The sequence below is a fragment of the Stegodyphus dumicola genome, chromosome 2, assembly GCF_044657685.1.
Source record: "Stegodyphus dumicola isolate Sdum_Otavi_A_Nest chromosome 2, ASM4465768v1".
In the NCBI taxonomy this organism is placed as follows: Eukaryota; Metazoa; Arthropoda; class Arachnida; order Araneae; family Eresidae; genus Stegodyphus; species Stegodyphus dumicola.
In genome coordinates this window covers 37,539,972-37,563,807 of record NC_140769.1, presented here as the reverse complement: position 1 = coordinate 37,563,807, position 23,836 = coordinate 37,539,972, and the positions used below count along the sequence as shown (strand labels likewise).

Sequence of the window (23,836 nt, the reverse complement as noted above, 5' to 3'; positions counted from 1 at the left end):
TAGCCCAAATGGGCATTCGCCCAAAGGGCTATTGCTCTCGGAACAGCATTTTGCTTCGAATCGCTATACACCTATGTATCGCTTTTCAAATTGTTACCACCAAATATTATCGCCCTGTGTTATATTTAAAAAAAAACTAAATAATGAATCTGCATAGATGTCTGTATATGTTTCACGCATTGTGAAATAACCGCTGTCCACAAAGCCATCAAATTTTAAATAATGTTCCTCCACCTGAACATGGGCACCTGTAAAAGCGAATTTGGAATTTAGAATTGATTTTATTGTTTATTTCATAATAATAACTAACGAATTTTTATTAAGAGACTCAACAATTTCAAAGGCAGCAGTGGCAATATTGTAGGAAATAAAACATTTTTATCTCCAGCTTGCGACACTTGTCTATCAGAAATTCTAAAGATATGCTGTTTTTAAACATTTTCAGACCAATGTGGAGTTACACCAAAAGGATCTCGAAACGTGCATGGGTCTGTAAATGCTATAAACGGCTATTTCAGCGCAATATAAAATCTGAAATCTTTCAAGTTCTGTTTATTTGTAATTTCACTATTCGACACAAGTATGGCTGTTAGTGCAAACTAGTTAAGCTTAAAGTTTCATCGCACAAGTTGCTTTAGCTCTTTGTGATAAAGAGAAGCTCAATTTTTTTAAACCCTCTCAGTGTTATGAGCAGAAAATTTCCTATAGGAGGATGGCTTTTCGTAGTATTCATTACACATGAAAATTTCTGCCAACATTTATTGTTAGCTCCTTTCGGATTTCGTTTGGTTTATAAGCCTCAAAGCTATCTGCGTAAGGGAAGGGATGCCTTCGTGGATTAGATTATTTAATTATGGCAAAGCACATGAATGCTATCTGCCTAAAGAAACGGATGCCTTCGTGGAGGACTTACTAAGGGAAACTGGCTCGTATATACGTTACACATGGAGAAAACCACGAAAACGCCCATGCAACCAGCCCGTTCGCGGGATTCGAACCTCGGACCGAACTACCAGTGTTCAGCGTTTTTACCGCTCGAGCGCTGGTGGGCCCAGCATGCCTTTGTTGAGAACTCTAAGAAAAACTGACTTGTATATTTGTTACGCATGGGAGAAAAACGAAAACACTTATGCAGCCAGCACGTTCGTGGGATTCGAACCTCGGACCGAACTACCGGTATTTAGCGACTTGACCGCTCAGCCTCTGGTAGGCCCCTCACTACGGGTTGGATGCATATTGGAAGAAAAGGAGTCAAGGTATTCCTTTTAATTCTAATCAAGAAAATATCATTTATTCATGACGTTTTAAGGAACTTTGAAACTTCAGGGCAAAACCAGTAATGCTCAGAAGGTTAATCTTTCAAAATACCACATTAAGAGGATTTAATTTCAATGTAATTTATATAAATTCCAGATTGTGTTCAATTCAGAGTTTTCCGAACTTCATAACCGAGTTGCTCGAAATTAGGGCACGTAAATGAAAAAAACTCACATTGGGTAGCGGCGTAAATTAGAATAAAATATTTAAAAGGAATTAGATTTTCTTACCATTTGTCAATTTGAAAATTTATTAAGTCCTTAAAGTAGTTTAAGTATTCATTTAAACACGGTTAAAGTTAACGTGAAAACCAACTGGCGATGAATTCCCACTATATAAGATTACAGGCTACAGTGAAGCCGAATTCCTCGAACGCGACACAATTCTCAACTTCAATTGCAGCTAATTTGGCAGGTTTAGAAACAAATTAACACAAGGTTACTAGCAAATTTTTGAATTTGTAAACAGCGATGGATTCCATTTAAGAAGAAATGTTTGTTATATTGTCTGTAAACTTCAGAATATAAATATTTTTACAAAAAATCAGCTGAAGTTTTCCGGCATAGTTCAGAATTGTATCTCAGAAATTTAGGACGGCTGTTAAGTTCGCAAATTCATTACCTTCAGCTAAGTAGGAAATTAGCTTGGGAAATCGAAATTATATATGAGAAAGAAGTTCATACGTAATTTTAAAATAATTTGAAAACAAGAGCTATGGGAAAGTCAAAAGTAATCTTCTCATAATTTTAATTCTATTTTCTATCGCTGAACTCAAGCTTATATATTTGCATAAATTACATATTATTGACGAAAATTACCGTTAACTCTCGTAAAAAGTTGCAAGCATTTCCTAATTTACACCTTGAATTATTTTTAATTATTCTTAAAACTTCAGTTACTAATACAATTTAAGATTAATTATTTCTAGGAAATCAGCATCAGAAGCTCAGGTCTACTTAACCATAACTCGTTGCTAACTACCAAGCCTCTTTAATCTATCATTACCGGAATCGAGGTCTGACTACTTAAAGAACAAACAATACAATTCCGATTTTATTAAATACAGAAATAACATGTTAAAAACTTAACATTAAGAATTAACATTATCCGAGTTTACAGAAAAATTCCTCGGTAAACATCTCAGATGTTCCAAGATTTTTAAATTTCAAGTTCCTTTGGAATTTCATATTAACAGAAGCGTGAGGTACTTGATCCGTCGTAATTTCTTACATTGGCTACAGTAATAAGCATCTTAACAAAGTCTTATTTGAATTGCATCCGTGTACTTATCAGTTTGACACAAACAATTAAAGATACACAATACATGTGAATGATTTCGCAAAATATCTTTCAATATAGTCTGCTGGACGACAAACGAGAGTTTGGAACGGGGCTTTAAATGGATGCTCCCAGTATACACGTACAGTTCCATCAGGATACTTGAAAGCCTCAATTTTTAAATTCGGATCAAAAATTTTTCGAATAATGGATATGGCTCTAGCAGCGAAGTTTTTCGACAAATCGGTTATAAATTCTTTAGGCTCATCACCATGGTAACGCAAGTTTTCTAGATATTTAATATGGTGAGAACCAGTCACAGAACCTGTATATTCCAAAATAGAACTCTCCGTATCCTCTATATCGTCTAAGTAAATGTCTTCACCAGAACCTTCATTTAAGTATTCTTCCTGTGTTGCTTCGTGGGGTTTCGTTATTAAAGTTTCAGATGTAAATAATGGAATTTCAGTTCCAACATCCGACCTGGCATCTGTTTCTTCATTTAATTCTTCCTGCACTGCGTTATGGAGTTCCGCTGCAAAAGTTACAGGCGTTACTAATGGAATTTCAGTACTTTCACCGTGGAACTTTGCATTTTCTGGCTCCTGAACTGAAGAATGAACTTGGATTTCATCTTGCATTAAAAACGCAGGGAAGACTGATGACCTGTGTGCTGCATCATGAAGATTTTTTCCAATTCTTCGTAGAACTTCAGTGTAATTAATATGTACCGTTCCTTCAGGCTCAGGATACTCCACTGCCCTTTTCAAACGTAAATTACTATCTAGCTTGTTCAATTTTTCTTTAGCCTCAGGAGGAGGTTTTTTAGAGGCACCTTCGGTTTTACTATCCTTTATTTCGCCAACTAGGGAACATTTAAAATGGTAATCTGAAACAAAAACTGCGAGACTCAGGAATAAGTTTTCTGCTTCAAAGCCACACTTCTCCAGAATCATTGTAGCACCACAAGCCATTAAGTGATTAAGAACCCTGAAATAGAATAACAGGAATCAATGTTAATCGATAGATTGAAATGATTTCCAGAAATATTAAGCATTATTTCTTTTAACTTCTTTCGAAACTCTTTTAAATACAGATTTCTTTTTAAAATGAAACCTACGGCATAAACTTTAGATTTGATCAAATACGAGAATTACGCTTTTGCATTTATATCCCAAGAACATATTATATAAACAGTCCGTATCCATTATGTAGCATTAAATGTTCACAAACAAAATGCTGAACTGAATTCTAAATGCCATTACGTTCCATTTCATACGAAATTTGTGAAGAGAAAGGAGCTAATATATAGTTGGAAAAATTATTTAACCAAATATATCAAGGAATATAAGTTGTCTGCATTAAGGTGCCCTTGTAGACTTGTACGTAAGGAAAATAGACTCATAGTTATGTTATGCGTCAGTGGAATTACTAAAACAGCTACCTTGTTCCCTGTGATTCAAGCCCTAGTCAATCTACCATTGTTCATCCGTTGTTATCTACTGTTATTGCTGAAAATTGGTTGTTAGGCTGGTTTTGGTTTATTTGATGAGGTAGATGGCTTTAATGACCTCTGTCATAAGGAAGGGTTGCCTTCGTGGTGGATTTTTTAAGGGAAATTGGTTCGTATTCACGTTACGATACAAGAGAAATTGGTTCGTATTCACGTTACGATACAAGGGAAAAAACTACATATAGACAGCCCATTCGCCTGGAATAGCGTCCAAGTCTAACTACAAATATGCTGCGACTATTGGGGTACTGGTGGGCCACCAAGCAGGGAAATTATTGCGAAAGCAAATTGTGGAAGGCATGTCTTCTGGGAAAGAAACTAGGCAGGGCAAGGCAAATGGCAAACCTTCGTATAAACAGCCTTTTCATCCACCCGACAATAAACCTATATTTACCACTAGTTTCATCTGTCACTTGTCGGCTACTTATTCACAAGTGCAGTAAGAATGCCATTATTTTATTATCTTTCAATCAGCTCAGAAACCGTCAAACTAAATTTGGTGTGATAAATAGAGCATCATAGCTAAATTTGAAAACCATTTCCACCGATATTTATGGTTTTTAGTTATGACAATGCGTATGGAGGCTATGCTTTTGGTTAAATATATCTTCGTGAAGGACTTTCTGAAGAAAATTAAAAGATGCACACTACATAGGGAAACCTCCGAAAACCATGCATACAATCGCAGGGAAGACTGGTGAAAAACGCAGGGAATCAGCCAGTTTGTCGGAATATGAACTTGGATCGAGCTTCTAAAGCAAAGTTATCATGGCTCGGCCACAAGAAGTTCTGTATGTTTATGGAGAACGTTTGAAACCTTTGAAACCGTGTTTGTTAAAAAGTGCAATCATATTTGGCGAAACCATAACAAAACGCACTTTTCGCGCAGCCGAAATTTATATTTTCCCGCATCTAATTAATACCAACTTTTTAAATGCTTTGCGAGTCCCTAAATTCGCTGAAAAACATTAAGTAGCATTAATTATTTATCCGAATCCAGCTGATTGCTTTTCGGCAGCTAATTTAAGGAAAATGCCTATTTATTATAAAGTTATGTCTCTTTTGCCATGTTCTCAGTTTGGAGAACATATACAAATGCTCTTTAAGGAGTATTTAAAGCGTTAATTTAAAGGCTTTGTAAACTCGAATACAAATTAGACAATCTGAAATGAATGCACCTTTACCATAGCATTAGAAACAAATGAAGAATTAAACTTCCAAAACGTAATCCTCGAAACAATTCTTTTAAATCCATCAAAATAAAGATTCGTATCTAAAACTTTCTGCATGTTTTACTGTTGACCTAAAATTTTAAATGAGAGATAATTTTGGGAAGAAAAACCATCTAAGTTTTGATAGATAGTACTGCATTCATAATTAACATCTGAAATTTATATTTGATACAATCTGAAGTTTGCTAAGATTGTTGATGTAGATACTCAATTACTCACGCGATATATTGCTTTCATACATTATCAGAAACTCCTTTAGCAATATCTATTCCTTGAAATCATCGGATTTATTCAATAAGTCCACTGTTCTCAATTTACACAGCTATCATTTGAGACATCGTTACTAGTGAAGTGCTAGAACAGAAGTCAAATAGATCGCCAACATTGCGTAGATTACTGAAATTCCAAGAGTAAAAGTCTGCCGATAAGACCAATTCTTTCTGAAAAACTTTGGATAATCTCAACTTTTCATTTCAGCTTAAATGATAAAAACTGCCTGCCGGTATTCAAAACTGGTAAAACAGATTTCATGCCAAAAGTTCGGCCATAAAAACTAATGATTTCGCAATACATAGAGCGGTTTTTGAATCGCATGGATTCGATACAACTAGAAATAACCTAAAGATTTAGTTGCATCTTGAGCTCGAGAACTTTACACACTTACTAGATTTCAATCGGATTAATGTACTCCAATTCTGATGGTGTTGAATTGTTGGTTCAGTTAGAAGATTTGTTCTTTTTCTGGAACAGAAGTATTTAGCCTCGCTTCCGAGGTACAGGACTTCAACGAATAGGACTAAACGGGAATTTTGAGGATTAAAAAATACCTTCGGCATGCAAGACTGCAGTTTCAAACCTTCTTAAAAGAGATGTAAATAAGACTTATTGTAATTTGCCATAAACTTAACTTTAGCATTTACTCTTCATTATCGACAAGCAGATTTATGAACTGAACAGTTTGGAAACGGTATCCGACAATTGGAAGGTTTGGAACAAACTTCCAGTAATTATCCGTCATAAATACTCAAGTTAACCGAAAATATAAGTAAACAGAAAATATTAACGTAAATTAAAAATCTTAAATTTTTGCTTTATCTTTAAAATCTGCGAAAATAAATCATTTCAGACTAATGACATTAGAAATACAGTTTAGTAATGTAGTAAAGAATTTTTTTAGTCAGTTTGGTTGCTTGAAAATGTCAAACGCCATACTACAAGTGTTTTCATCAGATAAAAGATTCATAGATGTACTACGAAATAGATTTTTTTATTTGAAATCAGCACCCGAAGGTTTGGTTTATGCGATTAGGCAAGCCTAGAGGGCTTGGGATGGCTTCGTGGATGTCTTTGAGGGAAACTGGCTCTTATACGTTACACGTGGCGAAAACCACGAAAACGCTTATGCAGCTAGCCCGTTTGCAAGATTCGAAAGTTGGAGCGTACTACCAGTGTTCAGCATCGTTACTACTCGGCCGCTGACAGGCCCAACATACAAAGGACTCCCTAAGCAAGGGATACCTCGGTAGAAGGTTTTTTTAAGTGAAACTGGCTCGTATTCGTGTTACACATGGGAAAAACCACGAAAGCCAACCAAGCAGGCATTCTGTTCCCCTGGGACCAAACCTGGATAAAACTCCTCGCATTCAGCTATCTTAACCACTCAGCTGCCCGTGGAGCCTGTATAAGAAGTAACATTTGCACGATTAGATTTTATTTATAGTGACTTAACATTTTACGATATTCACCACATACTTCTAGTTTAAAGATTTACTACATACTTTAATACTACATACTACATAATTACTACATACTACATACTACTACATAATTTTTACTACATACTTTTAAGATTTACTACATACTGAAAGATGCTATTTGATTACTAGTCGTGCCTGCAGCGAGACTTATTCATTCAATACAAATGCAGTTTTTCATACGAAATATTAGTATTATAGGTTATGAGATCTGTATTTCAAAACTTAAACCTTATGTTCAAATTACTTCGTTTTTGAAAAACTTTCATTACATTTCTTTATGGATGAGAATCATCTCGCATTAAACTTACAAGAATGTTAAATGTTTCTCGCCGCTTTATTGAAAATTTAGAATTAGTACTTAAAAATTCTGTTGGAACATATCCGAGTGATTTTTTATGAGACTTTAGTCCCATCAACCATTAAAGTCATGGCAAATCCCATAGGGAAGTAATGGGTTAAAATATTAAAGTTTTAAATTAAAATTTCCGGCAACAATTTTAACAATGAATTTTCTTAACCCTCTGGCGCTCTGATTAGTGCACGTTTTATGCGCAACCGCTTCTCCATACCAAATGGCGATAATACCCGTAGAATAATATCGCTTATCAAACTTCTGCTCGCCAATGTTTTCCATTTGGAATCATTTTTGTTCAGAACTTGGTTGGTACAAGGTATTCGCGCAATCTATTCCTTCCGCATGTGGTCATGTGAGCGTTTCTCTTAATATGGAACTTTAATTATTCCTACCTGCCGCCATTTTCTTTCAATACTGTAACAATATAACTATTAGCAATGTTTAGATTATAGGAATAAATCGTAACCTCCAAATTTTCTCGTTGTAGCTCGTTTTTGTAAGTAAAAGACTCATTAAGAAATGTGGGCTATTACAAGCCACATTACACACATAGCTATTAAAGGATTGGGAAGATATGCGTCAAACGAAGTTTAAGTATGTAGTCAAAAGAAAGACAATAGAGGACTTGATCAAGAACACATGCAAGAAGATTAATGCTAAATAGCATAAAACGTCAAAAATAAAGGTGTAAAAATTTTACTGGCGTAGGGCTGTTGATTTGACAGCCAGTCAATAGATGCTGCCCTTCGACTCCAACTTTATGCCTTACAGGAGTAACTGTTCCAGCGTTTTTGCTTGTGCAGACTGAAGAGAACAAATTAGTATATATATGGTCCTTTCATCTATGATGTTACAATGCTTGTGATGAGTTACTTTCATGAATACTTACTTGGAACTTACAAAATGAAAGCTTATGTTTTAATGCATTTTACGAGTACATAATTTAGATATTGATATTTAGAATGCTCTAAATTCTTTAACACACTGGAACAACATGCATCTTAACGAGTTTTCAGTTAAGAACTTCCATGATGTACAATCTGTTCGTGTGTGCAATCATGATGTACATTTTCCTCTTTGTGTGTATTATTCAGAGCTAAATTGAGAGTCAGAATGAAACTTAACTATTTGTACATTACAATCTAAAAACTATCTAATTAGAAATTAGCTAGCTAAAATTAACTCATTTAGTGCTGTCTTTTTTTTTTTTTTTTTGGTACAATATTACAAGTTGGGTGTCTAGTCCATTGCAATGAACTTATCACATCAAACCAATGTTCTAGACATCTCAGTCACAGCGAATATTAATCTAGTTTAAGAAACAAAAATTTCCATCATTCAGTATTCACCGATTTAGCTGTTAATTTCATGAAAGTTCACAATACCAGTAATGTACGGCAGAAGATTATCTTTTGATTTGGATTTCTGATGTAAATCAATTTAGATTTTGAATGAGCCATTCGACTTAAATATTTACGACTGAATATATTTCTCAGTTTAGACTGCTGGAAACTGGAAACAAGTTTTTGTACTGAGTGCATTAACAAAATTTAGGTAGAATAATGTTTTAATTTGGAGAATTGATTAAAAATTTTAATAAAATAAAAAGCCTAATATTAGTAACTGAACTCCAGCATCCACAATTTTTTTTTCTGCAATTTCAACAAGAAAATAAGAATGTCAAGTATCAGAAACATTGAGAGAAAAAGGAATGCGGTTCGTAAACTTGTTAATCATCTGATTCGATGTGGAACTACCCAAGTTTCCCATTTAAAAACAGCTCCAACATATTCAAATCACAGTAAAATTAGCGATTTCTTAAGAAAACTTTCGAATCCGGCAATTTATTGATTTTATTACCATACAATTTTGCAGTTTGTTTATTTTGAGTTGAGAATACGAAGTTGGCTTTTGCCACGAAAATGATTGATATACCCCAGCGAAGATTAATCGTAATTTAGAACTTAAAGTTTTAACTACACTGAATTCTTAGGCATTAACTATCAGCCATTCTGAGAGTGATTTTAAAGCTCCTTTAGCCCAAGATATGAAGTTACAGCTTCTTTCCTGATATGCAGCAACTCATCCGAGAGTTCCCATCTAGTTCAGAAATACTTACGAACATCTTCTTCGCATCTCAAATTTTTCTTTAAGAATGCCGGCATTATCGGCAGTAACGCAGCTTTTGAAATTTTGCTGGTTAATACACCGAGAACTTTTCATAAAACCTGTAAAGAATAAGAAACCGTTGAAATGACCAGTATGGATATATAGAATAAATGAGATTTAAACAGTTCGGTTTGTCGAAGAATAAATTTAATTCTTTCAAAAACTTAAAATAAATCCAAGGAAGTTCTTTTTTGTGTTCAAGGGAAACTGGCTCATATCTACTACGTTACATATGGGAAAACCCAATCAAGTAGCCAACCCGTTTGCCTACGGTTCGAACCAGAGTCGCTTTGGTTTATTTGATTATGACAAAGCAGTCGAGGGTTATCTGCTTAAGGGGATAGATGCCTTCGTGGAGGACTTTCACTTGATAAACGAGACATGGGGAAAAACACGGAAATGCCCATGCAACCTGCCTGTTCTCGGAGTTTTAAACCCGAACGAACTACCAGTGTTTAGTGAATTCACCGCCCGGCCATTGACGGTCCCCAAAGAAGGATCGATTTCCGAATATTCAGCAATCTTAATCCCTCACCGCTAGTGGGGTGTATTTACAAGGATAGTTCGTATTTAAGTAAAAATACGTACGGTAGCGTAAAGAAAGTACAACTAATTTCAAGCATACCTTACAATGTTTTGCAAGAGGACAATTTGCGTAAATTTTTTCATGGCATACGGTATCCAAAAATTCTGGACTTCCGAGAGAGAATACCTTTAAGAACTTTGTTATCTATGAGGACGCAAAGGGAATTATAATTCTAAATTTTAGAAAACTCGTCATCGGATATCAGAGGCTGTATATTTAAATCATTCAAGGATAATCCGAAGATATTAAAGCTAATTTTTTGCTGTTGCTTCTTTCTAGATGAATATATTCAATCTGAAAGTTGATGTTTGGGGAAATTCTTTTTCGTGCTTAACCGAGTACTCAAGGACTTCCGATGCTTCTGAACGCCTAAATAATAAGAGTATTCAGAACTTTACCGTCTTTGATTGAAGAAAGGATTCAAGATTAAACTCTAAATGCGATGACTAAAAAAACAGTTAATACTGTCGAAACCTGCATAGCTGTAACTGTGTGCAAATGTGTCAGATGTAATAGTTTCTGAATCCTTAATTTAAGACGTTAATTATTTCATCTGACAATAAAACTGCAGGTAAGCGATCAGGCATTGGAAACGCATGGCAGTCGTGATTTCTGGAGTATTAATGACCGAAAATACTTTCCGTATACGTATCTCATCTTCATATTATTAAATGCAATAGTAGGATCCACAAGGATTGCTTTTAGAGGAATGATAAAATTTAACATTTACCAATCCAAGCTTACAGATTCATGTGAGAATTATGGAACTTACAAGTTAGCAGTTGCAGATTCTTTATTCTGAAGTACCTCAAGAACAGGCAATCAAACACGTTACAGTTTCGTCAGTTATCATTTACAGGTCAAATATTTGAGTACAGCTTCTCAAACAATTCAGAATATACCTTACTTTCACTTGATAAATCTAACTTTCAATATGAATAAGAGATTACCAAGAAGCCAATTGTTTTACTAATTACCAATTATTTTTATACATAACAATTTATTTAATTTAAAGTAAAAATAAAGAGCAACCAACAAAAACCTACAACGCAGAATATCAGAATCATTTTAAATAAACGTATGCAGATTTTTGCCTCAAAAAATTAGAATGCATTATTTTTTTTTTCTACGTGGCTTCTATTTTGATCCAATGTTGCATAATCTTATCTTAAACCTTTTCACTTTTGTGATGAAGTTTGTTATATGAACGTTAAGCCATACTTTTAAATAGAAAATGGCGTCTTGAAGAGAAACCAGTGTTGATGCAAGGAAATTCGCATTAAAAATTATATAAAAGATTTTTACCGTGAAATAGCTAATATTGTTGGTAAAAGTCAATCGTCTATGCAGAAAATCCTTGAAAAATATAAAAATGGTGGATTGTTTGAAAAAGTGGAAGATGAAAAGATATTCTAAGTGACGTCACCAAAAGAAAATTTTGAAAGATTATCAACACTTATTCTGAAGCAAGTGCAGTCAAACTTGCTGCAGAAACTTCTCAAATCATTGCCAGAAGTGCAAGTGTTGAAAATTGCGAAATTCAATTAGTGTGGTGTGGTGGTGTATTTAATTATGGCAAAGCACATTAGAGCTATCTGCCCAAGGGGAGGGATGCCTTCGTGGAGGACTTTCTAAGGGAAACTGGCTCGTATACACGTTACACATGGGGAAAACCCCGAAAACACCCATGTAGCCAGCCCGTTCGCGGGATTCGAACCTCGGACCGAACTACCAGTGTTCAGCGACTTTACCGCTCGGCCGCTGGTGGGCCCGAAATGCAATTAGACAAGCTGGATATAAAAATAGATTTGCTAGAAAAAGACCACTCATCAGCTTGCAAAATCGGAAAAGGGTCTGCAGTTTTTAAAAACTTATTTGAAGACTAGTACCTTTTCGAAGAAATTGCATTCACTGATTAAAATTAATCCAAAATTTTCCGCAGCGACAGCCGTATGCAGAAAAGCCAACACAGTTTTGGATCCAAAAAATACATCCTGTAGTTAAACATGGTAGTGGCTCCGTTATAGTTTGTGGTTGTTATGGCTTCAACTGGGTAGGAAATTGAAATTTAGTTTCATAGATGGCATTATGAATCGTATGGTTTATTTGAATGTACTTCACATTAATCTAAAAGAAAGTGCTAAGAGGTTAGGTTTCGACGGAAATTTCATATTCCAACACGACAATGACCCCAAACACGACTCATAAGATCAAAATGTTGTATCTTGCTCATTATAAAAGCAGTTATACACACCACCATAATCCCCAGACATCAATCTCATAGAAAATCTATGGACCACGCTCGAAACAGCGGTCCAAAAGCACAGAATTAAAACAAAGCACATTTTAAACAATTTTGCAAGATGAATGAGAATATCTTCAGATACGAGCAAAACGGTGGTTGAATTGGTACTACAACGTTTGGAAGACATCATAAAAGCCAAAGGACATGCAACAAAATATTGACTTTCTTTGCATGCGAGAAATCACAAAAATGTCATTGTGTATTAATTTTTGAGGCAAAACTCAGCATATGTTTATTTAAAATGTTTCCGAATTTTTTAGTTAATTTTTCTTTATTTTTACTTTAAATTAAACCATTCGTTACGTGTAAAAATAGAAACGTGTTCCCTCTTCTTAGTAATGTGTTATTTATATTGAAAATTAGATTTATCAAGTAAAAGTAAGGTGTACTCTCAATTGTTTAAGCCACCGCATATTATGAAGAGTACATACTAAAGTCTACCTTAATTTTCCACAGAAACTGAACACACGGCAAGGTAACTAGCAAAATAATGTTTAAACCAAGAATTAAGGCGTACTTCATTAAACGTTCAAAGCGTGGCAAAAACAAAGTACATTATTACATTCAAGAGGATAAGCTTAATTTTCATAAATTACTCACTTTTCCACCAATCTGAACCCCGTTTGCAGAATTGTTTAATGAAATCTTCGTTGTTCATAAACGTCAGCTTGATCGTGGCAGAAAGTTCTTCGTCGCATATTTGAGAAACATTAAAAAGGCATTCGATGTATTGCCCTTGAACACTGAAAATAAATATTAGAAAACAAATGAAGATAGTTAAGGAAATTCAGAGCTGAACATAACAGTTTAAAGTTAAAACAAAGGCTACTGTAACAGATTTCAGCTTTAATCCGATCTTTATTTGATTATGACTGGCGAAGCTTATCTGCCCAATGGTAAGGGATGCCTTGGTCATGGATTTACCGTCTCACCATGAATATATTGAAAAATCATATCAAGTCCAAAATGATTTTTCATTTTCAGCTATATTTGTTTCAGCTATGAAAATCATAGTATTTTCAGATCCACAGCCTAGTTCATTCACATTTAAGGATCAAATACGCTCCTACTTGGGCAATATCTGCATGATGTTTTAGCTCTCAGATATTAGCTTTCGTTTGCGAAATTATGACAAGGCACACCAGGATTACACGCCTGATAAAAAAAAGATTCGTTTGTGCAGGTTTTCTGACACTGTCTGGCGGTCATGTTAAAAACAGAAAATACGAATATGTTAGTGCTCCTAGTACATTCGCAAAGATTTATACTCTGGTTACACTAGCCGTGTTCAGAGGTAGTATCTTGTCACCAGCGGGCTTATTAGACACCAAAATGTCCAAACATTTCACAAGATAAAGCACAAGATGCAATAGAAAATCAATTATCAATTATTGTTCTCGACAGTATAAATAGATATGTTCATTTACATTTTTCAATCATGTTAGAAAATTTTTAAAGATCAACATTTCGCCATTAGAAATATATCCTCCCATATTTCTGTGAAATACGGGACATTTTCTTCACACGACCTTGGGATGAATGAATCAGTTGTAACCATTCGGAAGCGAAAATGCTTGTGTAACTTCCGAATTTAATGCAATTGCGCTTATAAAACAACTCGCATTAAATAATTTTCTACATTTGAGCGTTGCTTGTTGGACCTCGCCAAATTAAATGCCTTTGTCTATTATAACCGATGTTATTCTTCAAAGTATGAAGAACAGAGTCTTAAAAGTTTGTCATTGTGTTTCGCTTTTTGTTTGCTGAATAAATAACTAGGTCATAGATTTGTTCAGTTTCGGAAAATTTTGCCATAACGGAAGTAAATTGATGGGAAGCGTTTTCTCGCCAAAATGAAGATGCAATGCATATCTTTCCAGAGAATATTGTTTGCCGTGTGCCGAAGTATAATGGAAAATATTACCCAAATTTTACTTCAAAACATTTCCCAGATATCTTAAACCGAGCGGTTTAAAAGTAATACTGCCATTTATAGGTTTTGAGTACTTACTAGTACATAAACATTTAAATATTTGCTTTGGAATTGCGAAACAAAAACATTTCAGTGCCACATATTGCATATGCAGAAATACCTAAGCAGAAATCTAAGCATAGATACCTAAGCAGAAACCTAAAATTAAAAAATTATAACTTCATAAACAGAAAAACAGTAGGACTAGCGTGTTTCTCAATTAGTTTTAAGACTTTCTTTCTGAAAAAGATTTTAATAGTAAAAGGATATTTTTTTGAGCTACATAAATGAAAGTTTCAGTAGAAGTAGAAATCGGCGTTCCTTTGCATAAAGGAGGAGCAAATAAACTCGTAATGTTCATCCACTTTAATATTTTAGACGGATATATATGTCAGGTTTGGTGGTACTACTAAAGCTTTACAAATAACAAAGAAGTTCATGCAAGATTTAAGATATATTATGGAAAGCTGCAGCTTTCTAGCAGTGAAGATTTCTTACTCAAGTATTTTCAAAATGCTAGCTGAAGAATATAACTATACTGCCTCAGAACTATAATATGGTGAAAACCAGCGAAACAATCGGTGATTTCACTGAAATTTTTCTCGTGATTATCAATTATACCACGCTAGAAATATACCACGCTACCACTCTAGAAAACCAAATAAAAATAACTGCTGCTTTAAAAATTTACAAATTCGGTAAAATATTTATCTATTCAATTGGATTCTATACTCTATATTGTGGATTGAATGAAATGCTAGTTAATCATATGAGACCTGTTAAGTCTTGCATTTAGTTCCATATGTTTAATTACGGCAAAACACTTGGAGGGTTATTTGTCTAAAGGAAGGAATGCCTTCATGGAAGACTCAATAAGGAAACTTGGGGTCATATTCATGTTACACATAGGGAAAACTACGGAAACGCCCATGCAGCCAACCCTTTCACCCGGAATCAAGGTTTGGTTTCATTTATTTGACTGCGGCAAAGTACTCAAGAGCTATCCGTCTAAGAAAATGCCTTCGTGGAAGACTTTCTAAGTGAAACTAGCTCACATACAAGTTACACATGGGGAAAGCTGCGACAACGGCCATACAGCTAGCAGGATTCGAACCTCAGACCGAACTATTGACATTTGGCCGCTGGTGGGTTCTTGCCTGAAATTAAACCCAGGTAGTGCTTAATGACGTTAGTGCCCAGCCACTGATGGGCGTTCCTAAATTATGCAGTTAAATGCTTAAATCAGTACTGCAGAAATGAATTATTGCTTTCGAGCTATTACTTATACTGGTGTTAGTCACAATGCTTACGCTATTAAAATAATGCAACAAGATAACTTACAATGAAATAATACATTCCAATGCCACGTTCGACACTTTTGTAATGAAGTAGGCAGCCTAAATCAGAAACTTAGTTTTAATAAAACCAAATTATAGTAACTACCATCAAATTAAGAGTTGCAACTACTAATTATTAGGTGTATGCATATCTTAAAAGCAAAGTTAAATAGGTTTGGTTTGTTTTGCTTTATTAACACAAAGGACACTAGCGCTACCTTTCTGAACGACGTCCTAAGGGAAATTGACTCGTACACGCGTTACACACAGAAACTCACGAAAAATTCCCATCTAGCTAGCTCGTTCACCAGAATTTGAATCCGAACCGAAATACCAAATACGTATTCAGCAACTTCGCCACTGGCCCGCTATTGGTCCTCGTATATAAATAGGAGCACACACATCAAGAAAACGTAACGGTATTCAACACTTTAGTGACGATGATCGTTTCCAATATTTCGAAGGCCTCCCTTAATGTAATTGCTTCATTAAAACCTACACCGATGGAAATTTGCTTCGAGGATAGAGTCTTATAATTACATTGGAAATTTTTATGAAACTGAAGATTTTCCCAACATGTTACATTCTGTTCAAATGTTAGCTTTATTTAAAAATAGCAAAAGCTAAACATCTTCTGATTTAATAGCTTAGTGTTCTTCCCGTTTCTCCATGTAACAAAAAGCTGTCCATATCGGTCTCGTAAATTTGGCGCTTTTCACTTCATACCAAATTTACTTTTAGACGTTTTGGGAGATTAGGTTTTAAATAACCTAATAGTATGTCCCGAATGATTTAAGTTAAACGCTCTAAAATTATACGCATTAATTCTCGTATAACGGTCCTAAACAGCAAAGTGAAAAAGAGCAGTTGAGTTAACTTCCCCGAATAAAGACTTTTAGGTGATCTTTTGATGTTACGTCCCTTATTAATTAGTCTATAAGCGTAAGTAAAAGCTTTAAATTCCCTTGACACGAGTTAAGTCGCAAATTCAAGAGGTTCAGTTACCATTAATTAAGTACATAACAGTACTTAAGGAAATACTTTAGTCTTAAACACAATGCTATTTGTGTTACGAAATTAACTTGCGTAAGCTTTTTTTCGAGCAGGAAGAATTTTTTCGGTGTTCCAGTTTCCTAATGATCACGATCAAAGAAAATGTGGAATTTAGCATTATTAAATTCTTTAAGTCAACTAAAAAACAAACTCATTTTAAGCGCCAAAAAGTAAAGTAGATGCGAATTTCTCTTAATAGATCAAACTGATTTTTAAGAAATGTTACAATGTTAATTTTTAGAAAATTTAAATTTTATCAGAATATAACTATGCGACTAAGAACAAATAATTTGTATTTAAAGGTTTTTTTACCCGCATAATTTTTCAAGACCTTCATCTGCAGCCGGTAAATATTGGGCCATCTGCACTTCAACTCGTAAGTTGGAGCATTCCACAAGCTTTTTAATACATTCCTCACAGCTGAAGAAAGGTAAGAAACCTATAAAAACAAGAAAACAAAAAAAAAATCTGAATAACTGTATTAGGAAATAAAAGAATTTAACGATAAAAAGAAATGGTAAACAACAAGCAAAAGACTTAACATTACCGTATACGAAAAGCAGACTTAACAACCACATACTGCCAATACAGACTTCAACAAGCGCGAATCTTTTTCTCCCATGCCGCAATTATAAAGAACTGATGTGGACCAATTATGCATCTTTATTCATGTCGGAGTTTTAAAATCCTTACTCCCATACGGCAGGTTACAGAATATAAAGAACTATGCCCTTCTATGATATAAAGAGGCATTATAAAACGAAAATGTTGTGTCTCCGTGAGGTTATATGGAATTGTGGACTTTCACTTATTCTATGTACTAATTAGTTTCAAACTGTTACAAAAAATAGTGGAAAACAAAATAACGTAGGACGTAGAAATCGATGAATAAGTATAAGTCAAACAAAACTTTTAAAATTATCTTTCAATTATATTTGTTGCAAACAGAATCTTTTAATCTTTAGAAAAGTAAACATGAAAACTTAATAGCCCAAACGCGCAATTCGGCCAGAAGGCATCTTGCGTTGGTTCATTATAAACGATGTTTCACTCTTTAAATTGTTGCCACCAAATGTTAGAGCCATTCATTAAAGAAATTAAATAAGGAAGAATTTGCATGCATGTAAATATGTTTCTCGCACAGTGAAAAACCAACGGTACCTAGATACATCAAATTCCGAATAACGTAGTCCTCCACTCGAATATGGTCATCCGGAAGCCTAGATTTGAAATTTGTTTTATTATCTATTTCATATTTTGTATTGAGTTTTTGATTACGAAATTCAACGATTTCAAGGGAGCAATGGCTACACTTTGCAGGAAAAAAATATATATATATATATATATCTTAATCTCGCGAGTCTGTGTATTGGAAATTCTAAAGCTATGATCATTTTAAAATTATTTTGTGATATTGCTGTTGAACTGAATTTTATGGTTTAAGTGCGAAGAACATGACATCTAATGAATAAAGGTAACATACAGAACGTTAAAAAACACTCCTTTGGGCGTACTATAAAATCTGAAAAGGTTTCAGATTTTTCTTTTTTATTCCTTGATTCAATCATCTTTTATCCAAAGGCCATTTCTGAAAAACCAGCCATCCCTTTAGGAGTAACATACAAAGAAACCCAAAATACAGGGGAAAGAATTACACACAATTGTAATCTAACTTCACATTATTATATGCATACTGAATATGTACAATACGTAAATAAGCTGTTTACGACTGCTTGCAATTATAGAGGATCGAGGCCGTTTATTTAATGCTTAAAATACATATAGTCCTTTATGTAAAGCTTGATCTGATAGCCTTTTTTTCTGAAATATAATTCTGCATCCTAATTTCCATAAAAGAATATATTCCATAAATTTTCCAGGGATACTGATTTCCATTCCCTTTTCACTGCTTTCCAGAGTCCATCAATCATGGTGGGTTTCCGCTTAGAAAGAGCTATTTCTGAAGACCCCAGGCACAGTAGTTCATAAGTAAAACGTCAGGAGGCATCGCTGAAATACGTTGAAAAGGTACCTATGCAATACCTGTATCAGTTTTCCTCTTTTTAAAGGATACAGGGATGCTTTTCGAAATACGATTTGTTGCTTTCTGTTGATGAACAAAATGTATTATTTATCTCTTGCTAAACAATTTTCATGCAAGGTTCTACTAATTATTGTTCTGCGTTGAACTATTTGCCTCAGTAAAACTGGTAAATATTATCACTTTAGCTTTTTTAAAGTTTAAATCTTGGTTTATTATTTTATTTATTGTTGCTGTCGATTTCTGCTTAGGCGGTTTTTCTCTTGTTACCAAAGAATTAACTTAGAACATTACTTACATTTATAGTAGGCGATAGATTACTTTAAAACACTAGAAATAGTACATACGTTTTTCGGATATTGGTTTGGATCTTCTTTCCATGTATATGTACTGACTGATGGTTTTTCCTTTTCCGAAAAATAATGTTTCCTATTTTACACTTATTTATTTCAATACGCAATACCTTTGAGTTATAGAATGGAAATATTTCTCTCCGGAATGAACAAAACGTTTTATAATTCACAGCTTGTTTTCATGCGACATTTAGAAAGAATAAATTAATTTAAAAGTAGCGGAAGATATTTCTCACTTCAAATAATAAACTGTTGCCAGGAATTTTTATTCCAAAACATTTCGTTTTCTTTTAAATTCTTTATCGAAATTATTCTAAAAATGCTTAAACGCCCTCTATAATTTATTACTTTCTCATTAATGTACGCTTCTTTTCTGAATCAAAATTGAACCGGAATAGATTAGTAAAATAAATCACTAAAGCTGCAAAATCCTTCTGTATTCTGATGTTAAGAATTAGTTATTATTTGATGTTAAGAATTAGTTAGTATTCTGATGTTAAGAAATGCGCAAAGAATGGTCTAATAAGTCTATCATCTTCCAGTACTACATAATTGATTATCGATGAGTAAATACAGTAAAGCTATTAATTCCCTTATAAAGAACTAGTTAAAGTTGGTTGTTTCTAAGATACTCGCTGAGCAGAGGGACTTTTAGGTCCTGGTGATTTGTAAACATCAGTGACAATGCGAAGCATTTTATTTTGGATAATTTAAAGCTTTTTAATATCTGCCAGTATAGGCTGAGCCCAGCCTCCTGAGGCCTAACATAGAATAGGCCGAATATTCGTTACGTATAAAGTCCTTTCGCCCCTAATGGCCATATATGACCTGCGACTAAGTAAGAGCGGGCAACATAAAAGCAAAATGTACATTGCTAGGACAACTACTCTCAAATTAGCGAAGGAGAGTCAAAACGAGTATCGCTATTAACTCCGCCTACACTGAAGATGACCCGCGAGTGGATGTTTGTTTACACTGTGCTATTGTCTGAGTTATTACTGAAATAGTCCTGTTAGGATATGGGGTGTGCATAACTCGAATCTGTCCACAATTACTTTTTTCATTAAAAGATATATTTAATTCTGAATACGAAACAAAACTTACGTAGGCCTTACTTCCATATAATATTGTCATGGTGGGCGGGGTTGCAATCTCCATTTACTTTGACTTTCATTGGCTAATTTCCAGCGGTTGCCCTAGCAGTGAGTAATTTGCTTTTATGTGAATCGATGTATTATGGTGTTAGCTGATCATTAGCTTCTCCTCGCGTACATCAGTCGCACGTGAAGGTTGTCTTAGCACGGCTCTCGGTTTTACTAAGTCAATTTGATTTTTCTTCTACGATCAGTTGTTAGCACATAAAAGGTTGCTCACCGGTCTTAAGTGACCAAAGAGTAGTAAAAAGTCCTGAGTGCGATTTTACTGATTCTTTGCATCTATTTTTCCCTGATGACTGAACTAGTTTAAGGACTTGATCAACATGTCACTGGTCAAACTAATTTTCGCTCGATATGCGGAATTAACTTCCAAAGAGAAGGATTTACCTTTGACTGAGGATGAAAGAATTGATCTGGATTTTCTATTAAATCTTCTCCCTAACCTTGTAAGTATCTTAAATTTTACTAACGTTTATTTTATTTTAAATCTTTACTATCACTTCTTATTTTCTACTTCCGGCCAGAATTGTAAGCGTGAAGGTTTTTATGCAAAGTTTGTCTGGCGAACGCCAAGTATTTAAGTTGTGGCTTTTTGCCAAGCAAGGAAGAGAGGAAGCAGTAAGTCAACGCAGGCCGCTTACCTTAGAAGTTACGCAGTTGCTGTTCGCCTTCCAGGCCAGAGGTTTTAATCCTCTTCATAAATTAAACGTATTGTAGTGTTTACAGTCTCTGTGCTACATACGCTTCCTGTTATTATAAGGCCAATCTTCCACGTGTATTATTCTAAAGTTAAATTAGAGTTTAGTTTTATTTTTATACTTTTTTACGTTAGAACCCCGAGTGGAGGGTCAGTGTATTCCGAAGTACGGAAGTTATTGTATATAGAGAAAAATAAAGGGTTTTGTATACCCTTCGTCTGTATCCTGTCTACTTACCACAATTAGTGAACATAGCTTTAGTAAGCTCTCTGTTCCGAGTCAGGTCCTTGTATGTTCCCGAAGAAGGTTAGAAGGAACATTGAACCTGATAACCTATCGGATAAAGTACGAGCAAGTCTGAACTCCACGTGGCTCTGAACTAGGCTTAGCGCAAGTCGGTTCTAACCGGTTAGCGCCTAATGAAATTGATTCCCATCATGCTGATGTCTCCCAACACGATATGCATTGGACTGCTGTTACCAAAAGTACGAAACGTACTCTGAGCGATACTGAATCGGACCCTCCTGAGGTGCAAAAGAAATTTGATGTTCTTGCGAACATAGCTGATGATGACTCCGCACTTACTGTCGAACAGTACAAGCACAGTACCATACATGAAGGTGATGTTAGCTTGAAACGAAATCCCAAACCGAAGGCTCCCAAAAGTTTAAAAATCTCGCCTAGTCAGGACATAGGTAGTAAAATTACACAAACATTGAGTTCTGAGTTTGCGGTCAGCAGCCACAATAATGTGGCTCCATCTCGTGAAGGAACTAAGAAACAGGCTGCAGCGAGTAGGTCTGGAATCGAAAAAGCAGCGCGACCACTCAGTTATCCAGATGAGGTCACGTGCCCGACTGGGCGAACTGACGTTCATATTCCCCAGGCTGGCGCAACTCAATTGAACACTATGGAGGAGAGACTTAGTGAAAATGCCACTAATGGTGAGGATAACAATAGTATGGACACAGACGCTAGTACGTCTAAACAAAATACAAGCTCAGATGAAAACATAGAAGCGGAATTTGTGAAAAAGTCACGGATACCACCCATAACTGTTAAAGTAGATTACCCTACTTGGAAAAACATAGCTAGGGCACTTAAACAGAGAAACATTGAATTTAACTCTAATAAGAATAATAAAGGGATTAAAATTTTCATCAGAAACCCTGAACATTACAGGCAGACTGTTACTTATTTAAAAGACACGAAAGTGAAACATCACTCTTTCACGCTTCCTGAGGATAAAGACATAAAAGTTGTGATAAGAGGTCTTTTAAGAGATACAGATACGGTAGAAATACAAGAGGAGTTAGAGGATTTAGGATACAAAGTTGAATCAGTTAAGCAACTTACGCGCAGAAGAAAAGGGGAGTTTATTAAACTCCCGCTATTTTTAGTTACTCTGCCTAAGAAACCCAAATCCAAAGATATACACAACGAAACTCACTTATGTGACCTAGGAATTAAAGTCGAAAATTATAAAGGTAGATCGGGCACGCTACAATGCTATAGGTGCCAAGGATTTCATCATACGCAAACTGGCTGTAACTATGCACGCAAGTGCGTGAGATGCGGAGAGGGACATTTGTCCTTTGAATGCCCTAATAAAAACTCTGACTTGCCACCATGTTGTGCGAACTGTAAACAATCTCACACCTCGAACTTTAGGGGTTGTGAGATGTTCCCTAAAAAGAAACAGGATAAGCCAAAAGTATATAGTAGTAGGGTTATAGAAAATAAATCATTTGCACAAGCCCTGTCTACTGGTTTGTATGCAGACACGATCAAGGAAGCAAAAACTGTTTTTGCACACCTGGCCGAGCTTGTATCGGTCATTAAGAGCTCCGGCTTTCTTTTAACACAGCAAATAGGACAAAATGCACCTACTCATAAGGACAAAACTACCATAAATAAAGATCTTAATGGATAGGTACACCACACAAGGAGATCCCATAAAATTAGCATTCTGGAATGCTCATGCCATTCAGAACAAGTTGACGGAATTTTTAAACTTCCTTAACAATCACAATATTGATATTGCCCTTGTAACAGAGACTTTTGCCACGCCATGCGTGCGTATAAATTTGCCTAATTACCGCACATATAGGTGCGATCGTTTGAGTCACCGTGGTGGTGGGGCCGCAATTTATGTGCGAAACTCGCTACAGTCCTGTTTGATTAGCCAAGATAGAAACGACGGACATGAGATGGTCGCAGTCTCAGTGTACTTACCGCAATATAGTAATTTGAATTTCATTTCATGTTATAATCCGCCCAGGAAACTACTGAATGAAAGTTTTCTTTCCAAACTTCTCTCTGACAATAATAAGTATATCCTAACGGGTGATCTCAACGCAAAGCACTCCGAGTGGGGGTGCCGTAAAACTAACCAAAATGGTAAGGTCCTCTATGAATTTATAAATAATCACCCAGTTGCCCTGCATGTTACTGAGGAGTATACGTACAGACCACAGAACCCAAGAAATGCAGACCTTCTTGATATTCTTCTGACAAATACTTCAATCCCTATTTATACTGAAGTAAAGCACGAATTGAGCTCTGACCATATACCGGTCATTGCTTACCTAGGCACTATTAAAGAGGCAGAAAATGAAATGATCCGCACGACTGACTGGAATAAGTTCCAGAAGTTTCTCAGTCAGAATCCGCCCATCTTTGATACTCTGAACTCGTGGAAAGATATAGATGA

At 35.2% G+C, this 23,836-nt stretch overlaps 1 protein-coding gene across 1 annotated transcript; it reads right to left on the bottom strand.

The window, feature by feature from the left end:
- Positions 1–2,347: 2,347 nt before the first annotated feature.
- On the bottom strand, positions 2,348–17,574 carry LOC118195354 (uncharacterized). The gene is made up of 5 exons (XM_035366656.2): positions 17,422–17,574; positions 17,187–17,313; positions 13,113–13,255; positions 9,572–9,680; positions 2,348–3,585 (listed from the first exon to the last, which is right to left on the bottom strand). Exons 1-5 carry the CDS (start codon positions 17,450–17,452, stop codon positions 2,625–2,627), a joined length of 1,371 nt encoding a protein of 456 aa, XP_035222547.1. The 5' UTR covers positions 17,453–17,574; the 3' UTR covers positions 2,348–2,624.
- Positions 17,575–23,836: the final 6,262 nt, after the last annotated feature.

Coding starts and splice junctions, on each gene's coding strand:
- LOC118195354 (XM_035366656.2), bottom strand. CDS start 17,452: ATGTGGTTGTTAAGTCTGCTTTTCGTATACG. Junction 17,314..17,421: donor AAGTCTGCTTTTCGTATACG/GTAATGTTAAGT, acceptor TTGTTTTTATAG/GTTTCTTACCTTTCTTCAGC. Junction 9,681..13,112: donor GGGTTCAGATTGGTGGAAAA/GTGAGTAATTTA, acceptor TATTCTTTACAG/GTTTTATGAAAAGTTCTCGG.